Source organism: Channa argus, chromosome 12, assembly GCF_033026475.1.
Source record: "Channa argus isolate prfri chromosome 12, Channa argus male v1.0, whole genome shotgun sequence".
NCBI classification, from domain to species: domain Eukaryota; kingdom Metazoa; phylum Chordata; class Actinopteri; order Anabantiformes; family Channidae; genus Channa; species Channa argus.
In genome coordinates, this window is record NC_090208.1 from 18,863,104 (window position 1) to 18,876,205 (window position 13,102).

The window sequence follows — 13,102 nt, forward strand, 5'->3', positions numbered from 1 at the left end:
AAGCCGGTTAGGAAAATCAAAAAGTTGATGAGAGGATGAGAGATGAGAAAGAAGCTTTAACTTCTTTCTTTTTTCTTTCTAATTCCCCTCCTCCCTCTCTTCGCCCTCGTTCCCACGGGTGGACATCAACCTCATGACTCAATGTTCCTCCCTGTTGGCCCCTCTGTAATTCCCCCTCCTCATCTTTCTTTCTTCTCTTTCGTTCATCTCCGTCCTACAACACTTCTCCACAGGCCTTTGACAAACCATGACATGCTGAAGGCACAGAACCCTTCTAAAAATAGCTTTTGGAAACTTGTTTCAGGCTGAATTTCACAGCGATAAGCTAAGGTTCTGACCCCACAAAATGATGCATTCGGTGGCAACAGATGACTCTGGTCATCTCAACTTTCATTCTGAACATGAGCTGCAGTCTCTCTGGTTTTCATCCCAGATACAGGCCATGGACTTTACATCTTTTCACTGTCAAAATGTTCCCTCCTCCCCCACCAATTCCCTTCCTACAGGCAGTGATTCAGAGAGCAACAGCGGTGAACAGAAACTTCCCGCCACCACTCTGACACACTGCAGGAGAGAGACTTATTTTTTATTAATCTGATTTAGATTTTAGTGACATTTAATATTCAGAGCTGCCAACATGCCAGAAGTGAATCTCATTTGCAGACTCTTAAAAGACAAGAGGAATTATTCATTAATGTCTTCCTGAAACACGGAGGCTATAAAACTCAGCCTTCTTTTAAATGTATATCTTTAACTTTGTTTTCCTCTTTTAGCTGCAGCCTTTGTACTGCTGAAGTGATTTGACCAGAAATACTGAGGAGAAAGATTTATTTTAACCCGTGTTCTGGATTTGTTACCGATTCACATCACAAAAATTGTAAAGCAGGCTATAACAACAACAACATTTTCATTTTTCATGAATTTCATGCACCTTACTCCTTTGTTTTCACATCACGACAGTAACCTAGTATGCAATGCCTGCAATGCCAAATATGACAAAAATCCTATCAATGTAAGACAACATACACTATATTGCCAAAAGTCTTCGCTCACCTGCCTTTAGACCCATATGAACTTTAGTGACATCCCATTCTTAATCCGTAGGCTTTAATATGACGTCTGCCCACCCTTTGCAGCTATAACAGCTTCAACTCTTCTGGGAAGGCTTTAGGACTGTGTTTATGAAATACATAATACACATTTTCCTCCCTAGAGCTATTAGTTGTACCCAAGTATTTTCAGTACAGCACTGTTTACATCCATGTTTGCCAGCTTATAGTCTGCCTAATTCTCTCTGTTGGAGAAGTGCTGTCTTTTGGTGCATTACAGTCACCTGTAGAACAGTTTAGTCCAAAATGTTTGTACTGTCTCCTCAGATTCGTATTTTAAAGGTGGGAGAAAGTTGTTTAATTCAGCTGTAATTCTTAGAATAAATCACTGTGTGTGCGTTTGTGTGTGTTTTCAAGGTCAGTGAGAAACCATAGTAGACATACTACATTTAATGTTTCTATTGGAGCTCGAAGTGTTTTTACTTCCCTTAATGTGTCTCTGCAATATGTGTGTGAAACCTTTTCTGTGTGTGTGTGTTGGAGGTGGGGCTCTGGGCTTCTTTAGTGGTTTCTGCGGTCCACAGAGAAACACAGTGGAGTGTGTGTGATATTTACACACACTTCAGTTTTTCTTGCTTTCCAGTGTTTTCTGATTCACTCTCATCCTTACGTAAAAATCAGGTAAATAAAGAAGAGTGGAATTTGCATGAAATACGCTATAACTTTGATATATATTAACTCTATTAACTTGAGGTTTCCATTGAAGTTTCACGTTCTGCCTGAAAACACACACAGACAGTGCGTGAAAGGAGAAAAGGTGAGAGGTGAAAAGTGAGGTCAATTTGTTAATTATGCAGAATGGGAATACTGTGAAAAAGATATGTTCTGAGTGGAAGATTTCACAGTTAAACAATCAGCTTGTCGGTGCTCTCTGGTGGACAGAGAGGTGGTGCGGTTTCCAAATGTCTATACTGTAATTTCTTGTTATTTTGGCTGAAAAAGTCAGTACATGCTACAGTGTGTGATGAGCTAATACCAAGGTAATGTACAAGAATCTCAAAAGTGCCAAGTACTTAAGTAATAAGTTACTTTCACTCAGGTTTAATAGCATTTAGTCTGTGACCCACACCGCTCGATGATAGAGGCTACTTTGCTTTGTTTAGTCGTGAGCCCAAGTGTTTTTCTATGAAAAATACTAAAACTGAGTAGATGCTGTGAATTAACAGAGAATTAAAGAAGAGTTGGAGTCAGATCGCCACAATCCACCAATTTCTCCACACTGAGTAAAAACAATTACAACTGCAATTCAGGACATTGAGTAACAGGAGTGATACAGTGCAGGAAGAGGCCCTGTGTATGTGGGTGTATGTCTGTGTGTGTGTAAAGAAGTATAGAACTTGTACTGTTCAGTATTCTCCTATGAGTCCAGCATGTTTCCTACACACTCTTAAATGTCCCTCAATGTGAAGACATTCATTGACATAATTCTGTCTTTACCCTGACCTTAACTATCAAGGCTCAATGCCAAACCCAAATCCCTTATCCATAACCGGAACCTGAAGTTTTGACCCTAAAACAGACTTTTTGAAGGGCTGTAAGAAAGTGAGCACTGTCCTCCCTTTGTCAAAATGTTCTCACATGAGTAGTGTAAAATTCAAACTGGTCCTCAGTCTGCTGGCCATACTCGGGCACACACACACACATGCAGTGCATGCCTCTCTGTAGTGCTAACATGAGGACAAGGCATGAGGACAGTGTTTATATGATCTCCCAGAGTGCAGATTCCTATCATACAGGGAAAAGGAAAGCGATAGAGAGAGAGAGAGAGGAAAGGGAATCTGGGGAGTATGTGTCTTCATGAGACACTCCACACACTGTCTCACACAAACACAACTAAATATGTTGTCTTGGATTAGGACACAATGACCCCATGTCCCTTTGCATTACGTTTTTCCCAAACACGTGACCCTTTCTCCATGTGTTCTTAATGTATTTATAACATGCACAGTTCATACAGATTCATTTAGTTGCAGTCAGTTTAACATGTTTTAATGACCGGTACAAAAAGAAAACATGCTTTACTGACAGATGATTTAAAGCATCATATGATCCAGAGCAGGTGATCCGATCTGCAGGTTTGCTATTTCCTGTTTCAGCTTTCACTTCCTGAACATGAAGCTGCACTAATAAATATTTTTAGATTAACATGTGGTTTAAGCAAAACTGCTTATACACAGTGACACACAAAGAAAATGATGACCAGTGCACCTTTTTCACTTTGTCATGTCTTTCAGCTCATTGTTTTGTATTAATGGACCACAGCTTTACTGTTTGATTAACTGTCTTTGCTCTTATCAAACTCATTTCCAGTAGCTTGCAGCTTTTTTTTTTTTTTTTTTTTTTTTTTTTAGTAAAAACAGTTCCTGATAAACTGATTTGCTGTGGTGTACGTGCTCAGCAGCAAACAGCAGAGAAAAAAAAAAAGAGCAACTAGGTGGTGAACACACAAGAAATTTAACAGTGAAAAAGACAAGAAGTTGCTGGAAACCAAAAACCAAGTTAAACCAGAGCGAATGCTGGCACTGTATTTATCAGGTGCATACCAGCACAACTCCACAGTGAAGGATAATATTACTGTATAACTGCTACTGTAGGTGTTGCAATATGCAATGGCTCATTCAGTTCTTTGTGTGTGTGTGTGTGTGTGTGTGTAAGACACATAAGATGGTCTTAACTCAAGGGGACATATTTAAAATGTGTAGTATTTTTAAAGGTTTAATACTGAAAAGTACATAAAAGTAGATACTGTAAAACCTCCAGTGTACTTGGTTGCAGGTATTTGTGATATTTTTAATAGACAGTTATGAGTCACTCTGGTTTATATAGTAACAGTGACTGATATTACACCAATTAATATAACAGCATCCTGTGTGCATGTGGCCAGTGTGTTTCTGTGCAGTTTTTCTCTCAGTTCTCTAACGGACAAAAGACTGGCTGTCAACACCAAAATGCTTTATGTTGGCCAAGTCATGCTGTAACCGTGGACACAATCACTTCCAGATGACAGATTGAGCGGAGTGTGTGTGTGTGTGTAGAGCTTAAATTTGAGGAGGGGAAAATCACTTTATTGTGGAGGCTGTTACTTGGCTGTGGTTATATTAGTGACCGCATGCAGGAAGGTGGGCAGTGACGGAAGAAAAAAAGACAAGAAAATAGTGGCGTTAAAGGACGTACAGCTTCACATACCAAACAATTGCAGCATTTTGTTGCATGTAAACATTTAGCAAAATAATTGTGATGTTTTAAAAATTTGGAATGAAAAGTAAATTGTCCTGTTTTGATAAAACTAAAAACATGAAGGTTTAAGTTTAAAAGGTTTAAGGAAGATTTTTTTTAGAATGTGAAATTTGGTAAATACTGTATTATATGTGACATTAACTGTGATTGATTTTCTTTCCATTTTTGTGAAATAGATTTTTTCACCTGTGATGTTTTACATTTTACATGCATGGTATTGTAGAACCACACATGCCAAAATATGTTTATATTATATTATCATTATTGAATTTACTAGTAAAAGATGAAAAAATACTACTTGTATATGTTAAATACTATCAATAGTACAGTTTACCATCAAAAATTTTATTATATTACGCTGTTCATATGAGTTACTCCTGCAAGATCCCAGGTGCAGCATCAAGGATAGGGGACAATGAAGTCAGGAGTCCAGACCTGGCTGTATTCAGCGCTGGCAGGGTGCTGTGGGGAGGAAGCTTTAACAACAGAACACAGAGTTCTTATGCTGAACACATGGACCCGGGCACCCTGATGAGTTCTGTGTGTGTGTGTGTGTGTGTGTGTCTGTGCCCATGCCTATTGCTACCAGACCAGTACCTGGCAGACAGGAAGCTCTACAGTTTGGATGTGGTGTGAATAAACAGTGTGTGTGTGTGTGTGTTGGTTAACAAAATCAAACCTGCTATGCCTTCTGTTAACACCCTGTCCTTTGTGTTGGCTGGTGTCATTTATAAGTTCAGTCAAGTGCAGTCTGATAATTTATTCACTAATACTGAATTCAGTTTGAGGTGGGTGTTATTAAGTTGTCATCTACAGTTAGACCCAGACCACGTGGCGGCTGGGGATTAGTATGTAGGGAGGTCATTCACCAATTCCGGGGTCAGTGGTTCAATCCCAGTCTATATGTCAAAGTGTCGTTGGGCAAGACACTGAACACTAAGTTGAGTGGGTCAGGTCGGTACCCTGCCTGCCAACTGCCATCATCACTGTTTTAGTTTGTGTGTGTGTGTGTGTTTCTGTACCCATGCCTACTGCTAGGGTGAATGAAACTGCAAAGTACATTGGGTACTGTAAAGTAAAAAAACTATATAAAGCTCTATTGACTGTATTTAAGTCACATTCTTCCAATTTTCTGACTGAACCTCAACAGGATCTTCTGGTGACTGTTTGGTCTGCAAAGCTTGTTCAAAATCAAGTTAAAAGAAAAGTTAGCTTTTTAATTAGGGCAGTTTAGAAGTGAAATCCCACTTACTGTCAATGTACAAATGACCAAATGATGTCCAAAATCATGTCCTACAACCAAAGAACTGCCCTGTACTGAGAATCAAACACATGATTGTAATTATGTAAAAGTATTAAATGTCAAAAGGCCAAATGTGTTTGCCAAAATGTTAATAGTCCCTCACATGTTGCTCAAACATCTCCTCTGACAGCCCATCAACAGAGAGGATAGGTTACTATGGTTACGAGGACTCAAACATCCATCAGTTTATGATGTTTTTTCACATCTAAAGTGTGACTATTTGTTAATTGTGAATAACAGGAGTAAGCTCCGTGTTAGAATTGTTATCGCTGGTATAAAGTGCGTGTCCTTTAGTTTCTTGAGCACCTCATTATCCTCATATCTGTGACTGTGTTTGCTCACACACAGGTGGTTCTGCGTGTCCTCTGTCCGCCCTCTGTGTTTATTATTGCCCTGCGTGAAGTGGGCACGCTGCCCTGTCTCTCTCTCACACACACACACACACACAGCTTATTTACCTGTTTCATTACACTGCATACCCTCCCGCCTGAGTGTCAACTAGTTTCACTCTTCATGCTGCTGATTATATGGTGGAAAATGTCACTTAAAAGGCTTCTAAAATTGTCACACTAGTTTCTAGGATATGATGTAGTTTAAGCTTTGAGCCTCTCAGCTTTATCTTTAAACCACATCTGTCTCAGAGACAGATGATTGGTTATATAATGTGACTTTCATCCTATAGAAAGTTGCAAAAACAAAACAACAGATTACTCACCATAATGATCATACAATGTTTTTTTGGCCCATTTGCATCACTATGTTGATTTCAGTGATACTTCCAGAGCTTGGATTTGTGCTGTACTCACCAGAATGGGTTTTGCCCACGTAAGTTCCTCAACACTGTACTGAGTACCAGTATCCTATTATTAAGTTGTTACGTACAAATGTGTTAGTAAAAGCAAATACAAATGAGTGGAAAAAGATTTCTATGTTGACACATGCCAAAAAAAGGAAGCAAATACTCTTATCTTATGCTTTCACTTAAAAGAATTAATAAAAAAAAAGACAAGATGCACAAGCAATCAGATGCTCAGAGACGTTTTGAACATTATCTAAACCACTCGATTAGGGGTTGTAAGTAGCGATAAACTGGCATCAGGCTTTAACTCTGTTGGACCGAGCCTGTTTGTGTGTTGGTGGGGAGGGCTAATGCAGCAATAACTGACCGCAGCGTGGCAAACGAATGAGGCGGGGCACACACACACACACACACACACTCACACACACACACACACACACACACACACACACTGTATCGATACTTGCACAGCAGAGACATGCTGCAAAAATGCATCCAAATTTAACATTTACACTTGGATCCCATATTTTAAATTACACACAGATGTTGGAAAAGACATGTTGACGCACACACACACACACACACACACACACACACACACACACACACACACAGAGGCATTGCTTTATCGTGTGAACTGTCACTGTTTCTAGAAAGAGACCGCGTGAGAGATAGAGAGGGGCAGTGAGACTGAGGGAGAGAAAGTGTAACCAAATGGGTGAAGCATGAAAGAAAGAGAGGGAGGACATCAGAGGGAAGTAGGCAAAAGGAGGACAACAGTGGAGTGTAACAAGGGGATGAAGTGTACAGACAGGAGAATGCACTCAAAAAACTACCAGAGCAATATTTAGTTAGAGAGAGAGTAAGAAGCGATGCGCTGGAAAAGGAGGCGATCACCAGCACAGGGGAGGACAGTGGACGATGAGGATAAGGAGAAGATGGACACCTCCTTCAGGGTGCATTTCTTTAAAGGTAGAGTGTGTTGTGTCCATCTGTCCAGTGCCTAGCTGGTGGTCTCGATTTGCTGCATTCGTCTTGTCACCTCAAGTGTGCTGTGAAGCAACAATGTTGTCAGCACATCAATTTTTTGCCGCGCGTGTGTGTGTGTGTTTGTCTGTGGAGGGAATCCTGAAGAGAAGACCTGCAGAGGACAGACCTGGTGACAAGGGAGTGTTTTCAGTTCGTTTCAAGGCTCGTGTGAGACATTAATGATGATTGTATACATGTGGGCATGATGAAGGGATTGCGTTGCTTCTATCTGACCTTAAGGCTGAGCACCTGAATGCTGTACTGTTTGACTTACAAAAACACCAAATGTTGGTTTACTTTTTCTTTAATTAGTGCGTCTTATGAATAATAATTCTACAAAATGCAATTTTAATTGTATGACTTTGATATTTGATGTATTTGGCAAATAGAAAACACTAATGCAAGTAAGACATGTACCTTATTTATTTATTTAAGAAAATGAGTTTATGTTGCTCAAAGTAAGTTTATTTAGAATTTAGCATTTTAAAATTATCCTTAAACAAAAACAATATATTTGGCCTGATGTTTTCAGTTAAGCTCAATACACATTTTAAATTAATAAAAAGTTTCATAAGCCTTTGGAGAAGCATTTTGTAAAGGTAAACACAGGCTTTGATACTGTAGCTATATTCCAGTATATCTGCAAAGATTTCCTGAAGTACGACCCTCAATTGTAACATAATTGCACTGTTAAAGGATTCGGGATCGTGACGGTACAGTTAGAGGAAATTATCCATGAAGGCTTAAAAGATGCCAAACATTGCACAGGTGTTTATAATACTCTGAAACAGCATTTTACAACTCTGGAAAGTTATCATGGAGCAAGTGTTCTTTCTTTTATCTCAATGGTAAACAGGAGATATACACTATTCCTAAGTAATCAACCAGGAATGCTCACATGTGTGTAGTTGACCAAAGCCACGCATGACCTAATATTGTTTAATAACTTCACAGCAAAGGTTGGGCTAAAATTATTTTGCCAACTTGTGCAGTTTTTAAAAATGCCCTCTGCTGTGGACTACAAACGTACACACACATTGATGAGGCTGGTGTTTCAATAAAGACGTGAATCTACAGTCAGTGTAAAACAATGCAGTAAGACTGGTAGGTGAACTGTGCACGTGAAGCCACACTCCTCACATGTGGATGCTCACTTGTTTCATACCAAACAATTGAGCTTAAAGGCAGCTGAAGAGGACTCGTGTTCAAACTGGGAACAAATCTCTGCGGACACATTAACCAAACCACAGGCCTCTGCTGATCTCTGCAGCCCACAGCGGTGACACAATCACCCCCCCCCACACACACACACACGCACACACACATACACCCCCCCCCCCCCCCCCCCACACACACACACACACACACACACACATACACACTGGTTTCAATCAGTTTGCTTGGAAAAATCTGTTGTTCTCATTATTTAGCCTCCTCCCCATCCACCAATTGCTTTGTACATCTTGTTTTACTTGTGGTTTGTTGTATCTGGTTATTGTGAGACACACTGAACATATGGGATTACATTAAAATTTAAGTGAGTATGAATTGAATGTGAAGGCTATATGAATAAGCTGTATGTTGCATGACAGCAGTGAACTGACAAACCTATGTTAAGCTTAAAAATGAGCCTTTCTATATCAATTTTATACCAGTGTGTTACATACATTTTTTTAATTTACTTATTTTACTTTACATGTGTTATTATACAAATAATTCAAGCCTAACAACCGTGCTGAAAGCAGTGTTTTGGAAATTTTGGAACAATCAAGTTTTTAATGCATGCAGCATTAAAAATGCATTTAATACATTTTTTGAAGTTCAGTTTTTACAGTTGATGGCTTTAAAACTTTTTTCTAAGCTAAGTTGAAGCCCGTCAACATTCAAATAAGCGTTTTCAAAATGATGCTGTAATAATAATGTTGGTGATACATCTTAGTGTAGTCAAATAAAGCAGGACCAGTGATTCCAACAGCTGGTATGATGTTACTTTGGGTTCTGTCCTTTTTCAGAAGGACATGTAGTCAATGTGTTTTGACTCTAGAAAGTCCTTCTCTGCTGCATGAAAAGGAACTACAACAAGATGAGGGTTGCACAGCAGGCCGTCTTTTAGCCCGAGGCTAGTTGGCGTTTGTTAATGCTAACTAGCCTCGGGCTAAAAGACGGCCTGCCGTGCAACCCATCTCACATGGCAGTGCTCAGACAGACTGCTCCTGGATAGTTTATAATGCACCTAGAAATGTTTGTTGGCCTGAAGGAAATTTCACTGAAAGACTTTTGAAGATAAAAAAGAAGAAGATGAGCCTGAGTCATCAGCTCTCCATCTGTCTCTCTGTTGGATCTTTTGTGTGTCTGACTGGAGCAGCTCCCAAAGACACTGTCGTCTCACAGGCTGACATTTAAATGTGCCCGAAAGATTTAAATGAGCTTATTTGTCCAAATCGTCTGGAAATTCTGTTGTCGGAGAGCCTGAATGGAGGACCAAATATGTTCTCACATGATTTTGTGCCATTATGCTTTTGAAAGGTTAAGAATGACCCCAAAAGGACACCGTGATTTGTATCAGGAGGTCAAGTTCAATGGCAAGCAAATAAAGGATGAGTATATCACAAAGGTTTTAATTTCACTGATTGAAAGAGTTGGGCCATTAAAAGTTTCCCCTTTACTGCACTTTCTCTGAAAGTGACAAATTGCAGTCCTTGTTCTGTGTACAAAGTGCATTCCAACCTTTATCTGAGCATATTATGACAGTGTAAATGTCTTCAAAAGTCTTGCTCCAAAGCTCATTCTCTGTGTTTACATGCTGGGCTGTGGTGGATTGTAAGAAAAATTCTGCACTAAAAAGGATTGAACGGGAAGATAATGGCATAATTTAATCAAATACGACAGCTGAAGACTAATTTTCTTTCTTCAAATAAACTTTAAAATGTATTTCAGCAAAAAGATCTGTGAACCTTTGTGGATTTTAGGTGTAATTACCTTCAGTTTGCATTGTACCTCATCCAAACCATTTGCTGTGTCATTAAAGGGAGGATAAAGGAACTAACACGCGCACACACAAACACACACACACACACACACACACAGCCTGGGGGGTCTGGAGCTGGAGGCAGTGTAGAAGAAGGAAACAGGCCTGACATCCGACTGTTGCCAGAATATTGTGAAAGTTTCCTCCAAACACTGAAATAGGAGAAAATCAAGTTCCTTTCCCTCTCTCTCCCTCATTAACTTCCCTCTTGTCATGTGACAGCAGTAGGACTGCTACTTTGTGGAGAAACAGTTAGCTGCACCCCCTGGGACTTTACACTCAAACACACAGACTCGTACACAACCTCCAATTAGTGTGATCGAATGTGATTTATCAACTTAGTTGGTTTCGACGCGAACATAAAAGATTACTCAGGCCTAAAAAAATGAACCTGACAACAGATGGGAGAAGAAAGAGAAATGTGATGGGATTAACAACAAACAGTGCTGAAATTTAAAAGACTCTTGTTGCAGTGGACATCAGGCTTGAAGGACATTTGACTGAATTGTTTTATTTTCGGATTGTATTTTCTGAGGCATTTAATAGATTTTTTCTATTGGTGGTCAAGCAAAATATGATGATATGATACAAGATATAATATAATCTCCATCTCTTTGTCTGGCCAACCTGTACAAATCCACCTCTCCCTCTTTAGTGTCCAACCTAACATACAAGTCCTCATATGCTCTTTGTTTGGCCTTTGCCACCTCTACCTTCACCTTACGCTGCATCTCCCTGTACCCTCTTCATCTTCCTCACAACCAGAGTTATTTTACACACCACCACCCTGTGTTGTCTGGCTACACTCTCCCTTGCCAACACTTTGCAAACTGATCTCTTTCAGATTACGGATTGTAACGTCTACACAAGATGTCGTCCACCTCACTGCTTCTACCTCCACTCTTATATGTCACCCTATGTTCCTGCCTCTTCTAAAGAAAGTATTCACTACAGCCATTTCCATCCTCTTTGCAAAGTCTACCGCCATCATGCTGTCCTGAAGAGCAAACCTGCCCATCACGTTGTCATCATCTCTGTTCCCTTCACCAACATGTCAACTAAAATCTGCACCAATCACCACCCTCTCACCTCTGGGGATGCTCTGAATCACTTCATCCAACTCCAGAATTTCTCCTTCTCTTTTAACTCACATCCTACCTGTGGGGCATAACCACTAACAACATTGAACATCACTCCTTCAATTTCCAGCTTCAGACTCATCAACCTGTCTAATAGTCTTTCTCAGATTCTGTGTGAAAGTCATAATTCGCATGTTTAACTTGGCATGTGTTTAACGTCTGATGCCCTTCCTGACACAACCCTTTGCATTTATCCAGACTCTGGACTGCCACAAGAAGACACTGGCTTGTGCCCCCTTGTGGTTGCATTTTATCAGGATCATGTATACATTTTAAAAATGTTCTGCTTACAAATGAGCGTCATCTCAGCAAAGCTTTATAGAGAAAAACAATTAGATAAGCAATGAGATGCATGGATGGATGCATAGATAAATTAGTTAGAAATCAGAAGTTGAAAATTCTTCAACTCTTGCCCTCAGTGGTATAAAACTGTAGTAAAAACATAGATTTAGCCTCAAAACACTGACAAGAACAGACTCAACGTTAACAAATATGCATATATACACTCACTGGCCACTTTATTAGGTACACCTGTACAATCTAAAGTAATCCAATACAGCAGCTCTGCCATGAATTCTACTTTTACTATGTTATAATTTTTCAGTTTTTAACTTAAACCATCAGAAAGGTGACAATTCTACTATGATTTTATCAATAAGGTGGACTCGTATTGGAGGACCAAAACATTAAAATCGCCAGCCAGCGAGTGTGCAGCACTATAATCACAAAGTAAATACACAGCCACTAATCTAAAGTTTAACGTACTGGCTTAATTCTGCTTCACTACCAAATCTCCAGCATGAGTGTGGGAAAATGAGAGAACTGCTTTTAAAATGTGAAGATAACTATAGCTTGGATCTTTAAGATGTTACAACAACCGAGCAAATGTACAGCTGTCACTAGGTCAAAAACAAAAACTGCAGTATACAATAGGTGTGTGCAGCACTGCCCCTGATCCTCCACCAATTGCTGGAACAATGTCTTATTGATACAGTGACCGAGCCCCCCTCCCCACCAAAAACGTCTCACCAGCTATTTAAATGTCACGCTTTTAAAGCAGAATTATTTGGACCAAATCATGAGTGAGAATGTGAGGAAAAGAAGGGAGTAAAGGAGATTAAATAGTTGCTGGAAATTTCAGGCCAAAATGGTGGCAATTAAATGGAGGAGTAAAACAAAAGGATAAATTATAGAAGCTAGAAGAATCACAAGAAGTGAGAGTGATAGAAGTGGATACATGAGGAATATAGGAAAAGGGTCTGATCAGGTCAACAAGATGCAAAATAAATTGGATAGTGAGAGAGGAGAGACGTAAAGAGGACAAAACGTTTTGTATGAAAGAAACAGATGTGTGTGCAAAAACATGTGGTACATTCACTTTCTCCTAGTACATCAGTGTGTATTGTAGGAAAGATGTGTATTTCTTATGTGGGTGTAGTTGTAAAATCTGTGTGTGTG

General features: G+C 39.6%; 1 protein-coding gene across 2 annotated transcripts in view; it reads left to right on the top strand.

The window, feature by feature from the left end:
* Positions 1-13,102, top strand: part of nhsl2 (NHS-like 2) — a 119,343-nt gene that overhangs the window by 7,483 nt on the left and 98,758 nt on the right. The window contains exon 1 of one of the 2 annotated variants that reach the window (XM_067523293.1): positions 7,169-7,420. The exons of the other annotated variant lie outside the window; for it this stretch is intronic. Within the exon in view, the coding sequence (XP_067379394.1) occupies positions 7,321-7,420 (100 nt within the window). The 5' untranslated portion in view covers positions 7,169-7,320. Of the gene's footprint in view, positions 1-7,168; positions 7,421-13,102 lie in introns of those variants that run through there. 2 annotated transcript variants of the gene reach the window in all.